General features: G+C 46.3%; 1 protein-coding gene across 2 annotated transcripts; it reads left to right on the top strand.

The window, feature by feature from the left end:
- The first annotated feature begins 6,313 nt into the window (after positions 1 to 6,313).
- On the top strand, positions 6,314 to 12,995 carry LOC133628492 (endogenous retrovirus group K member 5 Gag polyprotein-like). 2 transcript variants are annotated; one of them, XR_009820723.1, is made up of 2 exons: positions 6,314 to 6,795; positions 12,106 to 12,995. XR_009820723.1 is itself a non-coding variant. In XM_062016722.1 (2 exons), exon 1 carries the CDS (start codon positions 7,056 to 7,058, stop codon positions 8,988 to 8,990), a length of 1,935 nt encoding a protein of 644 aa, XP_061872706.1. In that variant the 5' UTR covers positions 6,805 to 7,055; the 3' UTR covers positions 8,991 to 9,485; positions 12,106 to 12,995. The 2 variants fall into 2 exon arrangements, 1 of the variants encoding a protein (XP_061872706.1); XM_062016722.1 differs by lacking the exon at positions 6,314 to 6,795 and adding an exon at positions 6,805 to 9,485.
- Positions 12,996 to 27,741: the final 14,746 nt, after the last annotated feature.

The following is a 27,741-nucleotide window of genomic DNA, read 5'->3' as shown; positions in this document are numbered from 1 at the left end:
CCAGGGCTCCCTCTGTCCCACCACAGCCCGCCCAGGTTGGCCACAGCTCCGTCAGGGTGGTGGGAGAGCACGCAGGAGGAAGAGCTACCGAGCTCCAAGCTGGTGTCTGGGGGAGCCTGGCCATCCTCTGTGTTTCCAGAGAGATGTGGCTCAGAGGTGGAGTTTACTGGGTCTCCCTGGCAAGCCCCAGGGTTCACAAGTGCAGACAGAGCACTTCCAGCCTGTGCTGGAGCCCGGGAGTGCGCAGTGCTGTGCAAAACCTGTCCTTTTCACTCCAGGCTGCTCCTGCACTCATTTAGGCCTGATTAGTGCACAAGAGAAAGGTAGTTTCTAAGTAGCATGCCTTGCCTTGCCAGGCAGGCTGGCCTTGTCGATTGGTATGAAAGGTATCGGGTGTCAGGTTACCACCAGGGACTGATTTACTGCTCCCAGCAAAGTCCCCGGGAGAAATTCTCTTATGGTGATGCAAGATCAGGCCATGGAAACTCACAGGACTTTTCATCCTGCTGGAATGAAGAGCAGCGTGGCAGGTCCCCTGGGCCAGGGCAGGCGCTTGCGGACTCCAGGTGCCTCACAGCTGGAAGCAGGCAGAGGAGCAGTGAGTGGGCTTGAGTGGGGTGAAGGGGTGCTGGGGTCCATGGAGCAGTGTGGGAGGGGACAAGGAATGACTGTGACAAAGCTGGTTTGGGCAGTATTAAAGCCGGGACAATGAAGGGCTGAAGGACTGATGGGGTTTGGGCACTGTACTGTAAAGAAACAGAGTGAAGAATAAGAACATGACCCAGCCCTCACACACCATTTCCATTCTGCAGATGGGGAAATGGGGACAGAAAGCAGTATGTCATTTCCATCACCATCACCCACCTACCAACAGGAGCTGGGAGGAGATCTCAGCTCTCCTAAATCCATGGATGCATGGCTGCATGGCCCTGTCTGGGGGAGGGGATGAGTGGAGGTAAGATGGGGGTAGGACAGCATTGAGAGTGGAGAAGATGCTGCCCCAGGAATGGAGGCTGACATGGGTAGGTCTGGGCTTGGCAGCGGGCAGTGGGGCAGATGATGTTACAGAGGAAGGACTGTGGAGGCCAGGAGTGAATGTGAGCTAAAGGGAGAATCCACCCCTGCAGGATCTGGGCAGAGGAGCCTGAGATCAGAGGAGCCTTGGATGTCACCTGAGCTGGCTCAGCCAGGTGGCTTGCAGTGGGGACCAGGGAGAGCAATTCATGGGAGCAGGGAAGGAGGAAGCTTGCATTTTTAACATGATGCATGGGGAAGCAGCAGGTTGGCTGCAAAAGCTGGATCTGCTCCCTGTGCTGCTCCCTTTGCTGAGCTCTCACTGGGTCGGTACCGCACAGTCTCTGCATCGAGTGTTTGTGCCTGTCTGTCCTGACTCATGTGTATCTCATGACACCTGTGTGTTGGTGTATCTCCTCAGGTCATTGACACACCCTGGTGCTAAACTGCTTGCCCAGTTCAGAGGAGGGGCCACATGCTCCCAAGGGAGTTCAAGCAGACACTTCTCTGGTGCCAAAACCATGGAGGGGGAGGGCTGAGCCTTGCCAGGCTGCTGGTCCCATGGGCTTGTAGTCAGCTGAAAGGATGGGCAAGAAGGTGACATGACTCTCCAGAAGTATCTAGAGGAATCAGACTTATTTTTCCTCTCTCCTCTCACCCACCCTTAACTACTTTGCCACAATATCAACAGCAGGAATCATCAGCCAGCCCCAGATCCTACCTGATGAACATCTCTCCTAATTACTCAGCAGCCCACAAATCCAGCCTCAGTTAAGTCCCTGGACTACCTCTTCTCCCTATTCTCTATCCTTCTTGTCCTTGCTTTGGTGAGCAGACTTGCAGGTGCTGGGGCTGATTCAGGCAGAGAGGTCCATACTTTGGGGACCCATTTCCCAGACTTTGGAGGTACAGGGTGGCTATGGGACTCTTAGTGCTGCAATCTGTGAGTAGCCAAGGGAAAAGACCAGGGAGGGAAAATCTGCCTGCTCCTTTGAGGGACAGACAAGGGTAAGGAGAGCCTTGGAGGAGAAGGGCTGAGTGCCTGAAGGTGTGTAAAGTTCAAGTTGTATGTTTGAGGTGGGGAGAGATGTGTAGCAGAAATTGTATATGTATGGGAAAAAATATGAGATCTGTGTGGATGCTCTGTGCCCCTGCAAGAGGGATTTATATGGGATGGGGCCCAATTGGAGGCAAAGTTCAAGTTAGGATGCAACCATGTGCCATGACAACCCACTCAGGGTGAGGAGCCTGGAGCTGGTTATCATCTATGAAGTTGCAGAGCTCCTGTTCAGGTCAGAAACTCTGCGGCTCAGGGGACACCTCCAATTCTGCACTGACACGAAGCTTACATTCCCCTTCTGGGATTCCTTCTATGCAGCCTGAAAGGGAAAGGTAATGTGAGGGCAATTAATGGCATTACCTACTGAATGCAGAGCTATTATTTATGTGTGGGGTTAAGTATACACTGGCATAAAGTCACTGTGAATCTCGTGTGCATAGAAAGCACCTTGGCACTAAGACCAGCCTAAATAGGCTTAAGTAGAAGGGTCTAACTCCCAGACTTCACTTTCCAAGCCCTCAGCTGCCCTGCTTCCAGTTGCAGAACTCTGTGGTGTCAGTGAGCAGAGATCTGGGGAGGGAATGGTGCCCTCTTGGCCCCTCACCTTCCTCGTAGGGACTGGGAGCTGATTCCTCATGACAGATGGCAGCAAACCACAGAAGAGGTTTTGTATCAGAAACATAGCTGGCGCTTACGTGGCTCCTGGCTCAGCAGAGCAGCCCCAGATCAGATGGGATAAAGTGGCTGGTTTTTTTAGAAAGCATGGAGCATACTGGAATAAAATGTCCTAGAAGAAGGATCTTCTGCTCTTGGGAGTGTTCAGGGCTGCCTGTCTGATACTTTTGAACTAGTTTGAGGTCTAGATTTCTAGGAGAGCTCAACATTCATCATCCCCAGGCTTTGCATTTTCAAAGAGTTCCTTCCTTTAAGCAGCTACAACGCAGTCCTGAGCTTCCCAGCAAGCTCAACGTGGAAACTCCAGGCGCTGGGCTCTGTGGGTGCACTTGGCCTCAGCTGCTGGGGAGTCGAGCCCAGCCTGGTCCCGTAGACCTCCTGATGAGCTGAATCATCCCCTGTAGATAGCATCCCAGCATCTCCCTGTCCCTGCAGGGATGCTCCCACTCAGGACAGTGCCCCAGTGCTGCCCCAAGAGCAGAACCCCCCAGAGCACACGCACGTGGGCCATAGCTCAGCCCTGCACTCACAAATCTCTGTCAACCCTGCATCCCCCTGCAAGTCCATGGCCTCCATTAGCCTCGCTGGCCAGGCTGTGGTTACAGGGCTGCTGCATGGCAGCAGTTGCTGTCAGGCCTGTAACTGCAGCATGGACTTATCTAGCAGAGAGCATTAAATCAGGGCTTGATCCCAGTCCAGATCAGAACTCTCGATTGATTTTGTTTATTGACTTGAATTGCATCTTTGCTTTCTATAGCAGAGTTTGTCTACCTGGGGACATTCTGGAAGGTTAATCTACATTCACTTTGAAAGTGGATAAATTAAACCACATTAAACATGCTTATTGAGAAATAAAATAGCTTTAATGTGGTTTAGTTTCATTTACTTTGAGAGTGTGTTCAGCTAGATTAAATTAAAATAATTTTCATTCTAAAATCTGAATCATGAGTTTAACGGGCTTTAATTGATCAACTTTAAATTCATATTTCTAATTAATTTGAATTAATTTTCTGGAGTGGCTCCATGTTGACAAGCTTGGTAGGGAGTGAAAACCACAGAGACATGGCCAGGCTCTGTGCAATCACGTTCATGGTCACTGCTGGGGCTGTGGTGTGCTGGACATGGACCTGAGTGAGCTTAGAAGGAGGTGGCTGGAGCCCAGGAGCCAGCCTGCCCGCATGGTCAGCCTGCTGGAGCCCTGGGCCAGCTCTGCTGCAGCGAGATGCAAACATGTGGAGCCTTGCCAGGCTGTTGGTTTGCTGGGGTTTGGATCTTCCCCAGAATGAAGAAAAGTATTTAAGGAAACGCTGTCCCCTGATCCTTGTGTGGGCAGCAGTGGGGCAAAAGCAGCCCTTCAAGAACATGCTGACAGCAGATTTAGTGAGCCTGTTTGGCCCATTTTGAGTTGTTTTTTTTTTTTTTTTTCCCTTTGACCCTAAATCCAGAGGGGTTGTCCCTCTTTGGGGACACTGGTGGTCCCACTCAGTCCTGCTGCATTCCTTCCATCGGATGGCTGCCTGAGCTGGGCAGGGCTGGGATCTTAACGACTTTGTAGAACATGTCACATCTGACCAGGCTGCCACATGCAACCGTGTGGTATGTGAGTGGAGGCTCACTGCCAGCAAACACTGCTGCCCTGGGGCTTTCAAAGTGCCCATCCCTCCAGCCTGAGGTGCCTCTGAAATCCAGGTCATGACATCATGGATGCAGGTAGAGACTGAAACGGGGCTCTGGTGTGGGCAGAGGACTTCTTTGAAGGCACTAGTCCTCGGGCTGTGGTGCTGACCCTGCTTCTGTTGGGCTCTGCTGCCTCGGGCAAGGAACACCTCTCAGCCTCCCTATCTCTGGAGAGAAGATAACATTGAGAAGGCCATTATAAGAATTAATTAATGTTTGATTAGTTCTTTGGAATTATAAAGTGCCAGATAACCATTAAGGATTGTTATAACTCAGTTTACCTTAATGTTGCTTATCATTTAGGATGATTTCTCAGCACGCCAGGTAGCTTAATACTGACATCAGGAGCAAAGACCAGAAAATCAGAGATTATTTTCCACCCAGCTTCCTGAGTCCCAAATGGATAGAAACTCCCAAGAGGGGAAAACTGAGTCTGGGAAAATCCCTTGCCCTTGGGAATAAGTTACTAGGGCCCTGTTTGGATCAGGTCTTAAGCACCAATTACAGAATCTGTGAGCATGTGCACACACACTGCAGGCAAGATGTGTGATTTCTGCAGCATCACTGAGATGTGAAGTGAGACCATGACCCAGAAAGAGCAGAAGTCAGTGCCCAGAGGAGCAGTGCTGTTATTTTCAGATGTTAAAGAAAGAGCAATGGGTATTACCAAGATTTGCATAAGGCCAAAGAGTGAACACATGGAGGAAATCAACTCCTCCATTGCTCACTCCCGTTTCCTTCTTGGCAAATTTGCTCTCCTATATTTTTATAACCGTGTCACCTTGTGTAGTGGTTTTGCCTGGGCCAGTTTTTTCGGTAGCAGGAGGAGCTACAGGGGTGGCTCATTTTCTTTAAACAAAGATCTGCCAGAAGCTTCCCCTGTAGCTGATAGGGCCAGGGCCAGTCAGTTCTAAGATGGATCCACAGTTGACCCAGGTCTGGCCAATTAGTGATGGAGGTAATGCCTCTGTGAATAATGTATTTGAGAAGGAGAAGTTGCTGGGCAGTTGCTAAACTGCAGCAGCAACAGGGAGTGAGAATGCGAAAACATCTCTGCAGATACCAAGGTCAGTGGAGAAGGAGGAGGGTGATTAGGCACTGAAAGAAAAGGCTCCCTTTGATATGTGGTGAGGACCATGGTGAAGCAGGTTGTCCCCCTGCAGTCCATGGAGGACCACCGGGAAGCAGAGACCCACTCACAGCCCATGGAGGACCCCATGCCGGAGCGGGTGGATGCCTGAAGGAGGCTGTGATTCTGTGGGAAGCTCACCCTGGAGCAAGTTCCTGGCAGGACCTGGGAGTCTGTGAGGAGAGAGGAGCCCACACCAGAGCAGGTTTGCTGTCAGGACTTGCGATCCTGTGAGGGATTCAGGCTGGAGCAGTCTGTCCCTGAAGGACTGTTCTCCTGGTGGATGACCCATGTTGGGGCAGGCCTCCTGCTGGAGCAGTGTGTGAAGAACTTTAGCTCATGGGTGTTGTAGTGGTACAAGCAATATTCATTCAAAGATGTAGAGAATCTAGGTAATGCACATGCAGAGACATACACAGACAACATACTACAACCAACACAATTGACTCAAAGCCACCTTTCCTTTGCTAGCTACCTCCTTAGATGCTGCTTCTGCCCATGTGATCACCCAGGGCCCAATTGATTAACTTCTAGCACCTGTTTCTGATAATTGGAAGCAGCTTGCCAGCTGCATTAACTTGTCCCTAACATCTTTATTCAAGCTGGCTGGTCCAAGCCACATTTGTGCCTACAATTCCCCCCCTTTTTCTTTTTGGACCAGCCAGCCTTTAGCAACACATTTCAAAATTAAAGGTACATGAAGAGAACATAAATACTTTTACCCATGGCCATGAGTTTACAACAAAAGGTCTGATGAGACCAATCTGCCTGAAAGGGTAGAATGGCCCTCGAAAGGATTTGCCTGGTAAGGGTTAATCTTTTCTAAGGAAGCCTGCCTGAAAGGGTTGGCTCCTTAAACAAAGCCCCTAACTTAAGCAAAAACATCCTGTATACACAACAATGATAACGACACCAGATGTCTTGTAGCCACGGAACATATATCACAAAAATGTAGTAAACAGTACCATAAATTTTGTAGATAACATTTGATTGATTTGTAGCATATAGAAAATATACGTACTCATATTGTTTGTTAACCTATACTGATGACCTTTGCGATATGTACTGACTATAAAAAGAGCATAAGAAGAAGCAATAAACTGTCACTTGCCCTAAGAGCAGTGGTCCGCCTGTCCTTCATCGTCCTGGAAAGAGCTGGTCTCTGACAAATGGTGCCGAAACCCGGGAATCTCGGTTGCCTTTGACCAGGGTGAGCTGCCTCCGAATCAACAGAACCGCGGTAAGGAAAAGGGGAAATAAAGGGGGGCAGAACTACTAGGAAGGTGTAAAATATAAGAAAGTAGAAATTTATCTCAGTAAAATAAAAACAAAAATCCCTTTTTTGTCTTAGATTTTCCGTTGACCAAGTCTGAGACTAAGTCTGGATCCAGCCGCACCTAAGCCCTTTCTATAAGGTGTCTTAGAAAGCAAGGGGGTCCAAACTGAACCTCGTGACTCAACGGTAGGGCTCCCTCATATTCAGCATTTACAATTTAAAATATGGGACATGTACATAGTACGGAAAGACAGCTGTTTGTAGCTATGGTTAAGACGTTGTTAAAAAGTCGAAATATATCTATAACCACCAAGCAAGTGGGTGGATTTTTAGAATTTATAGACACTGTGTGTCCTTGGTTTCCGAATAAAGGCACTATTAACTTGGAAACCTGGAATAAGGTTGGTGAAAACATTAAAAGCTATTATGCTGCTAATGGCCCTGATAAGATCCCTATAGATGCTTTTCCTTTATGGACTTTAATTAAAGAATGTTTACAAGGTGATACTGAATATGATAAATGGCAACGACAAACACGTCCTCGATCTCGTTCAGCGGATTCAGGTTTAAAACCTTCTGCTCTTACTAATCCCGATTCACAACCCTCTGCTCCACCTGAATATCCATCAATAATCAATAATGAACAAAAAGATATTCAGGAATCTAAATTTAAAAATCCCTTTCTTATGTACTCAAATACGGGAGGTAAAAAATGCCGACCGTTAAAACAAAGCAAGAGCGCCTTGAGACCTATAGAATTATCTGAAGAATTATCCTCCGATGAGGAAGCTGAATTAGAAAAAGAAGCTGCTCAGTATCATAATGAAGATGATCAAGTGTTTGTTAATACGCCTTTTAAATTGAAGAAACAGCAAACACTTTTAAAAAAGGAACCTGTTGTTTTACCAGCAATAGAAGCTGGTAGACGTCCGCCCCCTCCTGACATATACCATCAAATATCACCTCACTCACCCTTACAGTTATCATTGCTACAAGCTAAACAACAAGGTGAAGATGTGAGTGGGTTTTCAAAAATATTGCATGCTTATCCTATAACATATGCTCCTCACCCTACTCAAGCCAATGTTAGAATTGCTACATATACATCCATTACATTTAAGAATCTTAAAGAATTGAAAACAGCTGCTGCTCAATATGGTGCAACTGCACCATATACTATTGCTATTTTAGAGACCATTGCAGCTGAAGTTCTTCCCCCATGGGACTGGAAAGGCTTAGCTAAAGCTACCTTAACGGGAGGAGAATATTTGTTATGGCTTACAGATTTTATGGATTCCTGTTATGATTATTCTCAAAAACCACACTTTCGCCAACAAGGAATTACTCATGAAATGTTAGCTGGCACAGGACCGCATGTTGATCTGGCACAACAATTAACTTACCCTGCTGCGACATATGATGCCATTCGAGAAATTGGTTTGAAAGCCTGGAAAGGGCTACCTAGACATGGAACGTCTAGGGAAGAATTAACTAAAGTCCGACAGGGACCAGATGAACCTTATCATGATTTTGTATCTCGTTTGTTACAAACTTCATCTAGGCTCATACAAGACACCGATTCAGCTATGATTTTAGTTAAGGAATTAGCTTTTGAAAATGCTAATAATATCTGTCAATCCATATTAAGACCTTGGAAAAATAAATCAACATTAAATGACTATATCAGATTATGTTCTGATGTTAGCTCTGGATATATTCAAGGCATAGTCACTGCCGCAGCACAACAGGGCAAACCTGTTGAGCAAGTTTTAGCTGCAATGCAATTTAAGCAAAACAGAAGGGTTGCAGGCCCTCCTGGTAGCTGTTTTCATTGCGGACAAATGGGGCATCAAGTACGTCAATGTCCTAATAAAAAGATTCCAAGTAATAATGGAAAAAATCCAGGTTTATGCCCAAAATGCAAAAAGGGTAATCATTGGGCTAATGAATGCCGATCTAAATATGATAAGAACGGCAATTCCTTACAGTCGGGAAACTTCTCAATGGGCTTGCCCCGGGCCCACCCAAACAAACAGGGGATGTATCCTGTGCAGGTGCAAACCTCAGAGCACCAGCTAAACAATCCATTTCACAACTCCACCGAGCCACCAGTCATAGTGCCGGACTGGACCTGTGTTCCTCCTCCCACTTCGTATTAACACCTGAAATGGGGGCACAAGCTATCCCAACAGGGATATATGGCCCATTACCTGCGGGAACATGCGGTTTGGTATTGGGACGAAGTAGTCTGAGCATGAAAGGATTGCGAGTTATACCAGGACTAATTGATTGTGATTATGAAGGAGAGTTAAAAGTTATGTTACAATCTGAAACTTCTGTCTTTAATCTACCTGCAGGAACAAAGATTGCACAGTTGCTTTTAATTCCTTATGTTTCATCTATAGGAAAAGCTGATTCCCCCATTCGGGGAACAGGCGGTTTTGGATCTACTGACGTTTATCTTTTACAGCCCATCAATCATCAGAGACCTGAACTTCAGTTAACAATTGATGGTAAAAATTTTACAGGACTCTTGGACACCGGAGCAGATGTATCGGTAATGACTTTAAAACAATGGCCAAAAGAATGGCCTTTACAGCATGCTTCAGCTGATCTAAAAGGAATTGGAGTTGCAAATTTGCCTCTTCAAAGCTGTAAGTTGTTAAGTTGGACAGACAAAGAGGGACACTCTGGTTCCATTCAACCATATGTACTAGAAAGCTTGCCTCTTAACCTCTGGGGCCGAGATATCTTGACACAAATGGGTGCATACCTTTATACGCCTAGCAGTTAATCTGATAAATTTATCAGTAACTATGTATGCAGATAAAATCTGTTGGAAATCAGATCAACCTGTTTGGGTTGATCAATGGCCTCTAACTAAAGAAAAATTGCAAGCTGCTCGTCAATTAGTAGTGGAACAATTACAATTAGGTCATATAGAACCTTCCACATCACCATGGAACTCACCTATTTTTGTTATAAAAAAGAAATCGGGGAAATGGCGACTTCTCCAAGACTTGAGAGAAGTCAATAAAACAATGTGTACCATGGGAGCGTTACAACCTGGTCTACCCAGTCCTATTGCCATTCCTCAAAATTTTGAAAAAATAATTATTGACTTAAAAGATTGTTTTTACGCTATCCCCTTACATCCAGATGACAAATGTCGATTTGCTTTTAGCATTCCATCCATAAATTTTAGTGAACCTATGGAACGCTATCAATGGAAAGTATTGCCTCAAGGAATGGCTAATAGTCCTACTCTTTGTCAAAAATTTGTTCATGAAAGTATAAAAGCGACTAGACAACAATTTCCTGATGTTCTTTGTATCCATTATATGGACGATATCCTTTTAGCAGCCTCATCTATCGATAAGTTGCAACATGCTTATGCTCATATTGAACAGATGTTAACTAAACGTGGTTTGAAAATAGCACAAGAAAAGGTACAAAAATCATATCCTTTTCAATATTTGGGGTTTCAACTATATCCTAAATCTTTTATACCACAAAAAACTGCCACACGAACAAATTCTTTAACAACCTTGAATGATTTTCAAAAACTTTTGGGAGACATTAATTGGCTCAGATCTTTTCTTAAGTTAACAACAGCCGATTTGCATCCTCTTTTTAAAATACTTGAGGGAAACCCTGATCCTACCTCTCCTCGCAAGTTAACAGAAGAGGGAAAACAAGCTCTTCGATTGGTTGAAAAGGCCATAGAAAATGCTCAATTACAATATGCAGACATAACAAAGTCTTTCTTTTTATATATCTTGCCTACAGTAATGACTCCTACAGGAGTCTTGTATCAAGACGGTGTTCTGTGTTGGATACATGGATCTCACTCTGCAAAAGGAGTTCTTGTTTCATATCCTCAAAAGATAGCAGAACGAATTAAACAAGGACGAAAGTTATGTATTACTCATCTTGGGAGAGAACCGGCAGTAATTGGAATTCCATACACACCTGCTCAAATTACTTGGCTGATGGCCACTGTAGACGATTTTGCTGTAGCCTTAGCTGCTTTTCCTGGAGAAATAACACAAAAGTTCCCTTCTGATAAAATTCTTAGTTTTGCTACCTATCATTCTTTAGCTTTTCCTAGGGTCGTTAAAGGAGCTCCTATAACAGGAGCATTGACTGTTTTTACAGATGGATCATCTAATGGACAAGCAGTTTTGTATACTCCTACAGACCAATATGTTTGGAAATTAGAGAATGTTTCTGCACAAATGACTGAATTATATGCAATTTATCAAGCACTGTTGAAATTTTCTGAGCCTTTGAATATCTATTCTGACAGTCGTTACATTGTCACTTCATTACAATTTTTAGAAACAGTTCCTGTCATAGCTTCTAAAGTTTCTTTTATACAACGATATTTTGGTCTGATTCAATCTCTCTTAATAATAAGAGATGCACCTCTTTTTGTAGGACACATTCGTAGTCACTCTAAATTACCTGGACCTTTGAGTCACGGCAACAATCAGGCTGATTTGTTAACTCGTTTTACTGTTGCTACTGTTGCAGAAGCCCAGCGTTTGCACTCTCTGCATCACTTACCTGCAGCTACTCTACAACGTATGTGCCATATCTCTCGAGAACAAGCTAGAGAAATTGTTCGAACATGTTCTTCGTGTGTTTCTTTTTTACCAATTCCTCATTATGGAGTTAATCCTCGAGGTCTTTTACCTAATGATCTCTGGCAGATGGATGTTACTCATTATCCTTCTTTTGGCCGCCTCTCTTATATCCATGTAACCCTTGATACCTTTTCTCATTTTGCAGTAGCCACTCCTTTGTCTGGAGAATCAACCGCACAAGTGATTTCACATTTGTTACACTGCTTTTCAATCTTAGGTATACCAAAGACTATCAAGACAGATAATGGCCCAGCATATACTAGTGCTAAATTTTCAAAATTTTGTGCTCATTTTTCTATAACACATAAAACAGGGATTCCTTATAATCCACAGGGTCAAGGCATGATTGAACGTTTTAATCTTACTCTGAAAACACAATTAAAGAAATTAAAAACGGGGACATGGGGGATTAAGGACACTCCTTTGTCTTTGTTAAATCATGCTCTTCTTGTTTTAAACTTTTTTACTCTCGATGCAGCTGGCCTTTCGGCTGCTGATCGTCATTGGCAATCCCCAGCTCAGCAGAAACCTGCAGTATTATGGAAAGATCCTATTGATGGATCCACGAGAGGCCCTGACCCGGTTCTATTATGGGGTAGAGGGTATGTTTGTATTTTCCCAACAGATGAGCCTGTACCTCGGTGGATTCCAGAACGCTGTGTTCGACATGCCAAAAACGAAAATAGGCAAGCTCCGAAAGAGGTTTCAACGCCTGATGCTGATACCACAACAACTTCGACCACAACAACATGATTTTAACTATTGGTCATCATTACAGATCTTTGCTTATTGGCTTAGCATAATATGGAATAATGCCAACTCTTCAATTAACTTAAAACAATTGCATGGAGAAATTCTCTCTCTACAAAATACAGAAAAATTGCAGTTGCCTCTCGCCCAACGTGCTCATGATTTTGTTAGTGTTTTAAAAGCTTCTTTTCCATCCTTATCTTCATTTTATAAAGGAATCTATTGCCTTATAGGAGCAACTTTATGCATAATTGTCCTAGTTGTAGTATTACCTTGCATATTTCGTTTAATGTATGATATGATAAAACAAACGAGTATAAAAACAAAAAAATTACAATTAATGGCTACACAACACGTTCCCGCTACAATACATACTGAATAAAAAGAAAAAAGGGTGAAATGATGAGACCAATCTGCCTGAAAGGGTAGAATGGCCCTCGAAAGGATTTGCCTGGTAAGGGTTAATCTTTTCTAAGGAAGCCTGCCTGAAAGGGTTGGCTCCTTAAACAAAGCCCCTAACTTAAGCAAAAACATCCTGTATACACAACAATGATAACGACACCAGATGTCTTGTAGCCACGGAACATATATCACAAAAATGTAGTAAACAGTACCATAAATTTTGTAGATAACATTTGATTGATTTGTAGCATATAGAAAATATACGTACTCATATTGTTTGTTAACCTATACTGATGACCTTTGCGATATGTACTGACTATAAAAAGAGCATAAGAAGAAGCAATAAACTGTCACTTGCCCTAAGAGCAGTGGTCCGCCTGTCCTTCATCGTCCTGGAAAGAGCTGGTCTCTGACAAAGGTCAATAACAGCTACATCGCTGAACAATATAATACAAAAAATCCATAAACTCAAAATAAACATAATCTGATATATGTTGCTAGGAAGGACACATACTGGCAAGAAGGGATGAGTTCGCTGTAACTCCACTGATGTTTCTGTTTCCTGAATGTAGTTTCGGACTTTCCTTCAACTTCTTTAGCATGCTTATCTGTGAGCATTATCTGTGAGTTGGAAATATCTCTCCATCCGTAGAAAACACACCAGTTTTGCTTTCAAGTTTCCATTGGCTGTCTTGTTAAGTTCTTAAATTCTTTTAATGAGATGCAGATTGCTGGAGGAATTTACAGCAACATGCGTAGCGCCACAGTTGACAGGTTTTACATTTTAATGGGGTGATGGATTGAGGGTGGATCACTTGGTTCTTTCCTCAAGATTGTTTTTTCCATTGGTCTTATAGTCATTAAGTCCTTTTGGTTGATGTGGCTTGATCCATTTTGTCGGAATCCACCGGGGACCTTGGTCTGTAATGACACAAGCATAGCCTCTTCCCCACATTAAAAGATCTGCAGGTCCTTGCCACTCTCCAGTAGTGGGATTCTTATACCAAACTTTAGGTTTATTAGTAAAATTCAAATCCCGACTGATTTGGGCAAAATGTGCTAATGCCGGTGGTTCATTCCGGTTTGCCACAATTCTGAGATGATTCATCGTATAAATGGCCTTCATTAATCTATCCTGGGGGCTCACCCCCTCTTCCCCCATTTTTTGTTTTTCTAGCAGTCCTTTTAAGGTTTGATGTGTACGTTCAATAGTGGCCTGGCCGGTGGAATTTCCTGGGATTCCAGTAGTATGTTTAACACCCCATAAGTTCAGAAACTTACATGTTCTACTGGCTATGTATCAGTTTTTATCTCTCGTGGAACACCAAGGACTGCAAAGCAACTCCTCCAATGTCTTATGACATCTCGAGCACTGTCGCTTGTTAAAGCTGTGGCCCAAACCATGGCTGAATAAGTATCAATAGTCACATGTATTCATTTAAATCATCCAAAGGGAGCATAGACAGTGATATCCAATTGCCATATTCCTAATGGTGTCAGACCCCTGGGATTGACTCCTACTCCTAGGCCGATTTGATTCTGGCATGCAGGGTATGTGGAAACAATACCCTGAGCGTCCGATGTGGTCAGGTCAAACTGCTTTGCCAGCATTTTCTCACTTTGGTAATAAAAGTCGTGCGATCTTTGAGCTTGAGAAAATTTGTCAATTATTGGCCCCAGAGGTATCAATAAAGGAGCTGCTACTATCTTGTCAACAATTTCATTGCCAACTGATAGGCCATCTTTTAAGCCCGAATGACTTTGAATATGTCCAATATAATAAGCAGTTTGACATTCATTTATCTGATGCCAGAGCTGCAGAAATAAGTTATACAGATTCTGATTAGAGATTTCTTTCAACAATGCTCTCTCTAATCGAGTGACGGCATCCACCACATAGAGGGAATCAGAGATGATGTTTAATGCGACGTCTGGCCATTTCTCGAAGGTTTTAATTACAGCCATCAGCTCCAGCAGTTGAACTGAGCTGCCTGGGGAGTGAACAGTTAGATTTTGCCATTTTCCATTCTCCCACCAAACCACTCCTGCTTTGGCTTGGATCTTACTTGCGTCAGTAAAAACAATCAGGCCTTTAACGGGTACTGCTGATCTCAACGGCCGGTCTTCCATTTGAAATTTAACAGAAAACAATTTATGGGCCGGATAATGATTATTTATGTTCACTGAATATGACAATAAGGCCCACTGTAATTCATCAGATTGTTGCAATACCCAGTTCAAGAACTCATCTGTGAGAGGAACGAAAATGACGTCTGCCTCAATCCCTGCTATTTCCAGCAGATGTTTCCTGGCTTTAACTATTATTTTTGCAATTGTCAAGCTGGCTGGTCCAAGTCACATTTGTGCCTACACATGGGAAGGACCCACATTAGAGAAGTTCATGAAGGACTGTCTCCCATGGGGAGGGACCCCACAGTGTAGCAGTGGGAAGTGTGAGGAGGCCTCCCCCTGAGAAGAAACAGCAGCAGCAAAGTCCATCTGTAATGAACTGACTGCAACCCCCATCCCCTGTGCTGCTAGGGGGGAAGGAAGGAGAGTCGTGGGAAGAGGGAGGGGTGGGGGGAGGTGTTTTAAGATTCAGTTTTATTTTTCATCTCCCTGTTCTTATTGTTCCTTTAACAAATCAAATCTTTTTCCTCCCCAAGTTGAGTCTGTTTTGCCTGTGACACTAATTGCTGAGTGATCTCTCTGTCCGTATCTTGACTCACAAACCATTTGTTATATTTCTCTCTCTCTCCTGTCCGGTTTAGGAGGGGGAGTGATATAATGACTTGGTGGACACCTGGCTAAACTACCACACCTCGTAACATGCAATAAGGAGCACAGGGTTCTTGTTTGTTTTCCATTCACCACAGCAGCATCCTTGGCCAGGGCCATCCCCAAGGCAGCACACAGGGAGCTCCCAGGCTTCGGGGATTGCAGATAGAGCATCTTCCCTTCTGTGGCAGGGCAGGGATGCTCCCCACCCCCTGGTGGCCATTCCCACTGCCAAAGTTCCCCACACTCACAGGGCCTGGTCAGCTTGACTGGGGTTCAGGAGCTGTGTAGTGGTTTTGCCTGGGCCAGGTTTTTTGGTAGCAGGGGGGCTACAGGGGTGGCTTCTTTAAATAAAAAGAATTGCCAGAAGTTTCCCATGTACCTCACAGGGTTAGAGCCAGTCAATTCTAAGCTGGACCCTGCACCTGACCCAGGCCTGGCCAATTAGTGATGGAGGTAACGCCTCTCTCAATAACATATTTGAAAAGGAGAAGTTCATAGAATCATAGTGTCATGGTTTAGCAAGGAGCTGCTTTTGCTTGGTAACAGGGAGAGCAGGTTGCAGTGAATACCTGGTAGAGAGTTTTTGTACTCTCCCCCGGCTCCTGGGTTCAGACCCACCTCTGGCTCGTCTGGGCCAATCCAGCACCTCTGCAATCACTATTTAGGGATGGGAATTTGAAGTGTTGGCAGGAGGTGTAAGACTGGTACAAGATGGAGGTGACCACGCAGACCCCACAGTCAGAGAAGGAGGAAGGAAGGAGGAGCACCAGACCAGAGACACCTCTGCAAGCTGTGATGAGAACGCAGGCTGTACCCCTGCAACCTATGGAGGGCAATGGCAGGGCTGAGAGCCACCAGCAGCTCCGTGTGAGTGCACCCGGACTGCTGAGAGACTGTGTGAGGAGGCAACCATGACACAGGCCGTGCTGGAGAGCCTGCAGGCCACAGAGCAGACCCACACAAGAGGAGGAGAGGAGCTGCAGCTTTCGGGATAAATGTGCGTCAGAGCAGCCCGTGCAGGGCTGCCGTGTGTGTTGAGGTACGCCACTGATGTGCAGGGAGGACTGGTGCGGAGCCCACCTGCCCTGAGGAGAGACAAACAGCAGAAGCCATCAGGAATAGACTGACTGAAACCACCACTCCCTGCCCCCCCCCCCCCCCCCCCGGACCGTTCAGTGGGGGAGGAGGAAAAAACACCGGGATCAGGGCTCTGAGCCTGGGAAGAGGGGAGGAGTGGGGAGAAGGTGGTCTTAAAGGGCTGATCGGACTTTTCATCATTGTACCACTCTGTGTTGTTTTATTTTGGTTATGTTTTGGGGTTTTAAGGTTATGTTTTAGTTGGTATTGCATTAAATTATTTTTCTGTTTTCTTCCCCAAGCCAAGTAGCCTGGTCTGTTTTGTCCTGGACCTTAAGTGGCAATTAAGCTCTCCCTGCCCTTTGGCAATTCTCAGCCTCTTCGGTACTTGAGGCTAATCGTGGTCTTTTGTTCCCTGATGGGCCTAAACCAGGACACATAGGATCATAGAATTATAGGGGTTGGAAGGGACCTTTAGAGATCATCTAGTCCAACCCCCCTGCAAAAGCAGGTCCACCTAGATCAGGGGGCACAGGAACACATCCAGGTGGGTTCGGAGACCTTCAGAGAAGGAGACTCCACACCCTCCCTGGGCAGGCTGTGCCAGGGCTCTGTCACCCTAACAGTAAAATAGATTTTTCTTATATTTAAATGGAACTATTTGTGTTCCTGCTTTACCCCATTACCCCTTGTCCTGTTGCTAGATACAATAGAAAAAAGGGATGCCTCAACCTTCTGACACCCACCATTTAGATATTTGTAAATATTAATGAGATCCCCCCTCAGTCTCCTCTTTTCTAGACTAAACAGCCCCAGTTCCCCCAGCCTTTCCTCGTATGAAAGATGTTCCAGTCCCCCAAACATCTTGGTGGCCCTCCACTGGACTGTCTCCAGAAGTTCTCTGTCCCTTTTGAGCTGAGGAGATCAGAACTGAACACAGTACTCTAGATGAGGCCTCACTAGGGCAGAGTAGAGGGGGAGAAGAACCTCCCTTGACCTGCTGGCTACACTCTTCTTGATAGATCCCAGGATGCCATTGGCCGCCTTGGCCAGGAGGGCACATTGCTGGCTCATGTTTAGTTTATTGTCAATCAGGACTCCCAGTTCTGTCAATGTCTGGATCGACATTGGTTTTTCATGTGTCCCAATTTTCCACAATTGAAACATGTCCTGAAAAAAACAGAAAATAATTGAATCCACCACCAGCCAAAACATAACCATAAAACCCCAAAACATAACCAACACAAAACAACACAGAGTGGTACAATGATGAAGAGCACAACCACCCCTTTAAGACCACCTTCTCCCCACCCCTCCCCTCTTCCCAGGCTCAGAGCCCTGATCCCTGTGTCTTTATCTCCTCCTCTGCTGAATGGCTCAGGGGGGCAGGGAATGGGGGTTTCAGTCAGTCTATTCCTGATGACTTCTGCTGTTTGTCTCTCCTCAGGACAGGTAGGCTCCTCACTGGTCCTCCCTGCTCCTCCACAGGGTCCCCCACACACTCAGCAGCCCTGCATGGGCTGCTACAACTTGTGTTCATCCCAAAAGCTGCAGCTCCTCTCTGCCTCTTGTGTGGGTCTGCTCTGTGGCCCACAGGCTCTCCAGCACGGCCTTGCGCCATGGCCTCTCCTCACACAGTCTCCTGCCCATTCGGGTGCACTCACCCGGAGCTCCTGGTGACTCTCAGTCCTGCCATTGCCCTCCATAGGTTGCAGGGGCACAGCTGCATTCTCTCCATGGCTTGCAGAGGTGTCTCCGGTCCGGCACTCCTCCGTCCTTCCTTCTTCTCTGACTGTGGGATCCGTGTGGTCGCCTCCATCTTGTACCACTCTTGCACCTCTTACCAAGCACTTCAAAGTCCCGTCCTTAAATAGTGCTGGCAGAGGCACTAGAATGGCCCAGGCAGCCTGGAGGTGGGTCTGGACCCAAGAACTCTTTACCAGGTCTGCACTGCAGCCCCCTCCCCCTGTTACCAAGCAAAAGCCATGACACAAGGAAAAGTCAAAAGACCCCCAGAATCCCTCCTTGGTTTAGGCTGGGTTCTGTGCATCCTGAGATAAGTCTATGAGATCCTGCTCTGCAGCCCTGATACAATCAGAAAGTCCCAGTTTCTGTATTTACCCATCTCAAGGTCATGGTTTCAGATTCTCCTAAGCATTTATGACAAAACACTTTTGGAGACCTACTGCAAAGCTTCTCAGGCTGAGATGGACACTGGAGCTGGGGTCTTGAGTGTTACATGCTCCCCAGCCAGCCATCAGCATCACTCCTCGTGGTGGAGCTGAGGTTCCATCCTGGAAATCTGAATTGCAACTGCAGTTCCCATAATGTGCATGTTCCTGCTCCATCTCAGCATTACTGAGCAGCAAAGAAAGGTGGAAGCAAGGGGGCAGGGAGGCAGAATTTGTATAACTACCTGCAGGAACCTTTCTGCCTCTGCATTGAATGGAGAAACCAGAATGCAGCCAGGGTTTCTGCAAGCTGGGCAAACATCCCGACCAGAGAAGGCTTTCTTGAAACTCCACTCTTCCAGGTCTTTCTTGGCTGTTGCTTTGGCAGCACCTGACCAGAATGTCTGGAGGCTGTTACAAGGCAGGACTGCTGCCTCCTCTGTTTTCTTATGAAATACACCCACAAAGCAACCTGCAGAGACTCCAGTCTGCCAAATCAAAGGGATCGTAGTTGTCCCAGGGCTACACACTCAGCAGCATTCCAAGCAAAGCTGCATTTCTAAAACCTGGGCTGCAGAAATTAAAGGTGAAGACGGCCTTTCCGTCTCCCATCCCCATTGATTGGATCCCATCTCATCCTCCCTTTGCTCCTCCATTCCTAAAAGTCGACAGGAACTAAATAAATCAACAACTTTTCCAGCCCGCATTGAGACCCTCACTGCAGAGTGCTCAGAGATGGATTCACTGCTGGGCACCCAGCATGAGGCTTTTCAGTATGTAGAGTCCTTAAATGAATGCCCTGTTTTTTTCAAAGCTTTCAGCTACCATTGCACTGAGTTCTTACAAAAATTTGCTTCCCAGTTTGGGTGCTCTTGATCTCTTTGTCTCTCATATGCTCTGGCCAGACACAGCAAGAGATGTCTTCAACCTCACTTGCAGTTTCCTGTGATGGCTTTTGCAGAATGACTCCAGAACACATGAATAGTGATCTCCTCCCTGGAGATCTTTGAGTGCAGCAGATTCTACCATCAAATTGAAAAGATCCAAGCTGGCTGTGGCTGGAGTTTAAAAGCCAAGGGTTATATATAAATCGACAGAATCGTCAGCATCTTGAAAGAGCCAGAAGGACACAAGGTATTGACTGATACCTCTGCTCAGTACTTGACCCAGAGGGGTGACAGGGTGTTTTCCAGGAGGTCCAGTGGCTCTCTGTGCTCTTACACCATTCACAATACCAGTGGGACTTGCAGAGTCTTCAATAGCTTGACAGTTAACAAGAAAGTTTAAAAAAATAAATGGTTCAAGAGAGAAACCTTTCAGGAGCTGGAGTGGTGAATATCCCAGGAGAGCTGTCTTTTTTTCCTCCTCAAGACAAGGAGCATTAAGTGAAAAATGATAAAAAGTCCCAGATGTACAGCTGAAAGCTCCCGTTTCCTCTTTGCTGTTTCTTTTTTCCCCATTCTTGCTGGAGTCCCAGGAAACATCCCCACAAGTGCAAAATTATTTCCATGCAGGGCTCTGCTCATGTTAAAACTCTATGGCTGCTGGTGCACAAGTCCCTACATTGCTCTCAAACAAATTGGACCAATTTGGAGTGATTAGTGAAGAATTCACATATGTTGCCCAGCCAGCATGTGTGACCAATTGCCTCCTGCAGTCTATTAAGAGTCATTTACTGTGATGGGCCCTTTTGTCTTTGTTATTTGTTCTGTCAGGGCCAGTGACAGATCTTTAGCTGGCCACTGGGCCAACCACTCCCTGACATCTTCTAGGGGAGAAGAGGGCAAGGCTGAGACACACATAGAGTCTGACACCAGATGATGGATGTCCCACGGAGCCATGCCAGGCAGGATCATGGGGCCTTGCCAAGGAACTGGAAAAGGAACTGCCATTTGGGATTACACGTTGGGTACCAGTGGAAGTACATGACCATGGGTGGATGTGAGACCCTCTCTGCTGTTGGGTACCATGGCCGACTCAGCAGATGGGGACAGACTGCTTCCCTTGTGCTGTATGTGCCCTGACTCTCATGGAGGCTTGGATAGAAAGCCAAAGCTCAAGTCTATGGCCAATGGATGATCTGCTTGGTACACATCAGAGTAAGCAGCTTGTCACAGGCACAGTCCTCCATGCTTCCTAGAGCACCAACATGTGAAGCTTGCAGTGTTATAGACCACCATTTGATATTGATTTAAATACAATAGAGGTGGAATGAGAGAAAAAAGGAGACGTCCATTCTGAACCAGCAATTTCTGCTCTGATTCTCTCCATCTCCCAGGGTGCAGCAGTAAGATAAAATTGAGATAGCAATTTGGTCTTCTGATGGAGAGAGGGTTGTGGTGTTTGGACAAGGTGGTGAAACCCATTCCTGCTGCTTTGTGCCACACCAGATCAGTCAGAAGGTTTCACCATGTGATGGAGTTAGAGCAGAGGGCACAGACAGAAGGTTGCCACTAGCCAAACCCAGCTCCTTCCAGAGAGTCCTGTAGCACTTCTTGAGCAGAAAAGATCATGCACTGATTAAGGGAGAGGGTCTCTCTGAGATAATTTTCTTTAGCCCTGACCTCCCACCTTTGAGGTAATCCAAGACCCTTCCCTCCAGGTATCCCAGTAGCCCAGGTCTCACTATCTTCATATCTCAGAAACCCTCACAAAGGTGCACTGGGTTTCAGCAGCCTTTAGCACTTTGAGCCCTTTGGAGGGCTATTGCTTCCTCAGTTCCTTGGATATAGGCAGAGCAAACAAGCCTGACATGATCAGGAGAGCATATCTTCCTGACAGCACCCATACCAGACACATGGGTCTTTGTATTCCCACAGGGAAAAGTTCAGCATCACCCTAGCCAGAACCAGACTGCTTGAATCAGGACTGGAGCAGATAGGTTTCCTTGCCAGTGGCAGGCTCAGGCATCTTGGCTTATGATGAAAACATGTCAACTTGCCTTAGGAACATGGAGAGTTTCTGTTGTGTATGTCAGGAGTGTGCTGCAGAAACTGCTTGTAGAAACATTGTGAATTTTCCTCTTGAGTTTGATGAGTTTCATAGAATCACAGAATGGTAGGGATTGGAAGGAACCTTGTCATGGGTTTCTGTGGAGCCATTTCTGGTTAGGTGGAAGGGGCTGTAAAGATGGCTCCTGTAAGAATTGCTCAAAACTCTCATCAGCTCTGAGCCAGACCCACTTCTGGGGCTGAGCCAACTGTAATTGGCAGTGAGCCCTCCCTGCTCTTGTCTCAATCCATAGCATCCTTGGTTATCTTTTTCCTCCCATTTTGCTAGGACCTCCACCATCCTAATGAGGATGGGGGTGAATGGGGGGCAGTGAGCAAAAAACTGTTATGGTGCTTCATTGCTAGCTGGGCAAAACCACAACAGACCTTTAGAGCTCATCTAGTCCAACCCCCTGCCAAACTAGCTTCCCATCAATCAGGTCACACAGGAACACATCCAGGCAGGTTTTGAAAATCTCCAGAGAAGGAGACTCCACATCCTCCCTGGGCAGCCTGTGCCAGGGCTCCCTCATCATTACAGTAAAAAAGCAGAGTTTGTTGTGTGAAAGATGATGAGAATTTGGTCCAAGGGAACAGAGAGGGCCAGGAAGTCTTTAAAACCTCTTTATTCCTCTTGTGACTACCAAGCATGAAGAAATCCACCTACAGAAACATTCACCTCATCTAGGAAGTGGCTGTCAGGGCCCTGAGTGCACTTATAGACCTCAGTGACCCCGGGCAACCTCACTTGGGCTCTCCACTCCCTGCCTGAAGGCTGAGGAGCTCCATTTAAGTTTAGTCCCTGGACTCATAGTGTTCTTCTGAGCTATGTTGTAAGCTGTGTGTCTCTGGCCTTGCACACTGGATGTCTCTGGGACCTGTGCTGGAGATAGCCTGTCTTCTAAATGGACCTCTCAGACCTACCCTGTGGATTTGTCTCTATCTCCTGCTGCTCCTGGCTCATTGCTCTGAGTGGACCTGGGCCCTGACTGATTGTTTTGCCTCTTTCAGGAGTGCTGATGGACCTTTCTGTGGTCACCCTCAACCCTTGGCATGATCTCACTCACGGAGCAGCCCTGCTCTCGTTCCTCCTTAGCATCCCCTTCATGATAAATGGTGTTCAGTAATAAAGAGGACTAATGCCACGGGAGCTAATGGAGTTATATTGCAACACAGTGTTTGGTACCATAGTCATGCAGCTCTGATGGGAGTAATTGCAAAGATCTGAGTAAACTACTGCTCCATGGATGAGATCTGTGTTTAGAGATGGAGTGAGACAAAGAAGAAAGAGTTTTTGGGACTGAAGCAGTTATGAAAAAGAGACTTTGGAAGACCAGATCAGATCAGGAATGCCATTTCTCTTCTGAGTCTGAATATCTTACAAGCTTAAATAGGAAAGACAGAAGGCAGGAACAGGAAATATGCTCTGGACTTATCTGTATAAATCAAAGCACTTTGAAGAAACTGGCAGCAGTTTCACTATGTTACCTATGGAGGAAAGGGAATCAAAAGATGCTTAAGACAATGTGTGGAGGATTACAAGTGATCAAATTACTGCAGTTGTTCTTATTTTGCATTTTTATGATCTGAGCTACCATGGTTCAGCTCATGTTCAGTAACTCATTAAGCTACACAAACAAGACCATGTGCCAACATCCACCCATATGCTTAAATGCAGTGACTTTCACTTGAGATCCTTAATGAAGATTAATAAGCTGCCCTGAGCATGGTCTACACTTGAAGCTGGGATGGATCCAGTGCTGATGCTTGAGAGGAGAGCTCTCAAGCAACAGCTGGGTGCTGCAGAGACCTGCTTCCTCAGAGCCTTCCTGGAGGCCAGGGAGCACAGCACAGACCGTGACTCTTTGGACTTTTCTGGTGAAGACAGACTTTTGGCAGGGAACGATCCTTCTGCATGAGGGGCAGCCAAGCCAGGGGAGATAAAATTTCCCTTATGCTGGTTTGGGTGACAGGATGGGTTTTGCTGCAGAAAGGTAAGTCCAGCAGCCCCGGAAGTGGGGAAATGCCACTGGGCAGGCTGGGACTGTGAAACAGCAGCATCTTCATGCTGATCTGTGGGGATAAGCAGCAGGTAGCTGCATACAGGTACAGGTCGTCCAGAAACTTAACTATGTGTGCTTGGCCTGTTTGTGGGCTGCAAACCCAGCAGCTGAGCCCTCCTCCTTCTCTGGGCCTTCCTCTAAAGTCGATGTTTAGCCCTACCTGACTGAAGAAGACACCCAGTTCACCAAAGAAACCACCTCTTCTTCCAATGGACACAGGTAAAATGTTCCTGACCCAAAACTCAGTATGTGTGTGATGATAATCCCCACTTTGATACCACAGGGGAACACTGGAACTGAGAGCAAGTGTCTGTGGATCTTGAACTCATCCAGCCAAGTACTGCACATATCTATGCCCTCTGGGGGCTGTGAGGTCTGCCCATGGTGCCCTGGCACTTGTGGCCTCTCTCTGCCTGGCATCAGCCAGCACGTCTGTCAGGGTGGCAGGAAAGGGCTGGAAAATCTCCAGGCTTTGCCAGGGAGAAGATTCAGAGCCAGCCTCGTGGTTTTGATGAATGAGCAGGTGAAAGGTGAGGGCAGAGACTGTGATGACTTCCAGCAGGTGAGAATTTCAGCCCTGTACACCTCTGGTCATTCCCAGGGCTGAGGGAAGCCATATGGTACCTTGAGACTGCCTGTGGTTGCCCCAGAGTTTCCACCCATCGATGTGTGCCTTCACATCATAGCAGCAGCTCTTCTGATGCTCTTGCCAGCAAACCCACCTGTAACAAGTGGGTCACAGGCCCACACCCATGAGTCTTTCTCCTGGCTCTAGGAAACATCGACTGCTGCTCTTCCTTCTGCCAGACCCTGCCTTTAAGCTTGAGCAAGTGCCACTGGAGCAGCAGTTCTCGCACAGTTCTCCTTCCAGCTTCTCTTTGCAAACAGTGCCAGAAATGCAGACTGATGTCATCCCGAGTCTCTGTGAGCCAGGGAACTGAGCAAAGGCCTAGAGTGCCTGTATCCTAATCCAACTGTGGTTGTTCCTGCTTCCAAGCCCTTATTACCTGCCTAATTCTGTGCTAGGATATTGCTCAGATATCTAAGGAGATGCAAGCTGGCAATTTTAATGCATTCTTAAACATATCCAGCAAAACAGGATATCGGCTCCTTAACCTACTAAGTAAGGAGATTTTCAGTGCAAGCCTTGGCCCTGCAGAAAGCATCTTTTCTCCTGCCAAGGCTGAGGCTGGAGCAGCAGCTCCCGAGCTGTCACTTGGGGAGCAGGAATGCAAGGTGCCCAGTTACCAACATCTGAGACTTGGGGTTCATCCAGAATGTTGATGACAGGCACTGATCTGTTTATTAACCCTTTGCCTGCCTGCCTTTTGTTTCCTGCTGGCTGTGGCAGTATCCAGAAGTGCTGGTATCTCACATTCACCCAATGCTGGAGTAGGTGTTGGTGTGGGGGCAGCTGTTGGATGAGGCATCTTTAATGGTAAGCCAGGGACAAGCAGGGATACAGTCCTTCCTTCTGTTTCCTGGGTCAAGAGAATGTTTCCTGGCTTGTAGGTACAAATATGACTTGAACCAGCCACAAGATGTGGAAACAGCAATAGATGTAACCATCCACAATATGGATATAATGGTTATCTCATCCAATGCTCATGGATCCCTTGGTTATGGTTTAAGTGCTCTGCTTTTAGGACAGTCATCAGCCTCTCGACAAGGTATTTTCGTGCTCCCCATTGTTATTGATGCAGATTATCAAGGAAACACTGGAATAATGGTTAAAGTTTGGCAGCCACCAGTTTACATACCTAAAGGAGCTAAAATAGCTCAATTAGTTCCTTTCAGGCCTAAAGTTCCATTTGCAAGTAGTCGTGAGCATCGAGATGGTGGTTTTGGATCCACCAGCGTACCTGAGGCAAGACTGGCAATGCCACTTTTGCAGGCAAAGCCCACTCAGACGGTTGTATTCCAACATTCAATTGGTGAACAAATGGTTGGGTACATTACTGGATACAGAAGCAGATGTAACCACTGTTCCGTTATCCTATTGGCCGAAAAGCTGGCCTTTAGAGAGTTTAGAGATCCCTGTTGTCAGAGTAGGAGGCACACAGATGACAAAAATTAGCAGAGACCTAATTTCAGTATGGATACAGGGTGAAGAAAATAGGTGTTGTGGTAGTTTGAGCCTGGCTGGATGCCAGGTGCCCACCACACCGCTTTACCCCCCACCTCCCGAGAAGCAAGCCAGGGAAGGGGAGAAAAAAAAAAAAAGATGGGAATCTCGTGGGTTGAGATAAAAGCAGTTTAATAAATAAGCAGCAAAGCCGCGCGCGCGGGAAGCAAAGCAGAAGCAGATAAGCTGTTACTCTCTACTTCCCATCAGCAGCGATGTCCGGCCACCTCCCGAGAAGCAGGGCTTCAGTACGCGTAGCGGTTGCTTTGGGAAGGCCAGAAATGAATCTCGCCTCCTCCTTCCTGCTCCTTTCCCCCAGTTTATATTACTGAGCTGACGTCATATGGTATGGAATATCTCCTTGGTCAGCCTGGGTCAGCTGTCCTGGCCATAGTCCCTCCCAAGATCATGCCCACTCACAGCTATTGGTGAAGGTGGGGGAAGGAATGCTGGAGGGACAGCCCCGATGTTGTGCAAGCGGTAGTCATAATATTGATATCAACAGTAAGCACAGCACTGCAGGAGCTGCTGTGGAAAATCACTACCGTCCCAGACCCACTACAGTCTCCACCCCTTATTCCATACCATTTATGTCATGCTCAGACAAACCGTCTTAACAATCCATATACATTCTTATATGCTTTCATTAACCAGTACCCCCACTCTTCAACAGACAAACATCATTCTTGTATTCCCTCTTGCATCTTGCATCAAACAAACAAACAACATTCTTATATCTTTCATCCTCTGTAGATGTTCACTGGAGCAGGTCATAACTTCTGTCTCATCCATCAAGATGAATATCCAGGCCAGGGGAAACAGTATGTTCAGTGTTGGGCACCAGCACCGGCTTGGTTTGTCCACTTGTCCGGTTTTTCTTGCAAAGTTCATCTACAACAGATAACTCACATAACAGGTTATTTTTCCCCCAAGGTTAAGTCTCCTTGAGGTACACATCGAGTTTCCCCATCCTTTCTCATCACCCACCAAGTACAGCCAGGCCCTTGAGCAAAGACAATCCCACGAATGGGTTTGCCTTTTCCCATGGGAGGTGCAACCCATACTGCCTTCCCCAGCCATTTCCCTGGGTGCACTACGGGGACCTTATCTCCTCCCACAGTATGTAGTGGTTTTGTTTGGGCAGGACCAGGACGGTTAGTTGAACCTCTGCTATTGACCAGCCAAGTGGCTTCTGCTAAATTTTTATCCCACTGCTTCCATGCCCCATTGCCCAGTGCTCTCAACATGGTCTTTAGTAACCCATTATATCTCTCAATCTTTCCAGAGGCTTGAGGGTGATAGGGGATGTGGTATATCCACTCAATGCCATGTTTCTTTGCCCAGGAGTTTATGAGATTATTTCGAAAATGAGTTCCATTATCTGATTCAATTCTTTCTGGAGTGCCGTGTCGCCACAAAACTTGCCTTTCAAGACCCAAGACAGTATTTCGGGCAGTGGCGTGGTTTACAGAGTATGTTTCCAACCAACCAGTAGTTGCTTCCACCATGGTGAGTATATACCGCTTGCCTTGATGTGTTCGTGGTAGTGGTCCAACATAGTCAATTTGCCAGGCCTCACCATACTGAAAACCCAGCCATCGGCCTCTGTTCCAGGGAGACTTGATTCGTGTGGCTCGCTTGATTGCGGCACATGTTTCACATTCACGGGTGACCTGTGTGATGGCTTCCATGGTCAAGTCCACCCCTCGATCACGAGCCCATCTATATGTTGCATCTCTTCCCAGATGTCCTGATGTTTCATGGGCCCATCGAGCTATAAATAGCTCACCTTTACGCTCCCAGTCTAGATCTACCTGAGCTAGTTCAATTTTAGCAGCTTTATCTACCTGTTGGTTATTCCATTGTTCTTCATTGGCACGGCTTTTTGGCACATGAGCATCT

This window comes from Colius striatus, chromosome W, assembly GCF_028858725.1.
Source record: "Colius striatus isolate bColStr4 chromosome W, bColStr4.1.hap1, whole genome shotgun sequence".
Taxonomy (NCBI): Eukaryota; Metazoa; Chordata; class Aves; order Coliiformes; family Coliidae; genus Colius; species Colius striatus.
Note: the sequence above shows the minus strand (reverse complement) of the source record. Positions and strands in the feature narration are given on the sequence as shown.

Excerpts from the sequence above, each read along its gene's own strand:
- LOC133628492 (XM_062016722.1), top strand. The coding sequence starts at position 7,056 with ATGGGACATGTACATAGTACGGAAAGACAGCTGTTTGTAGCTATGGTT.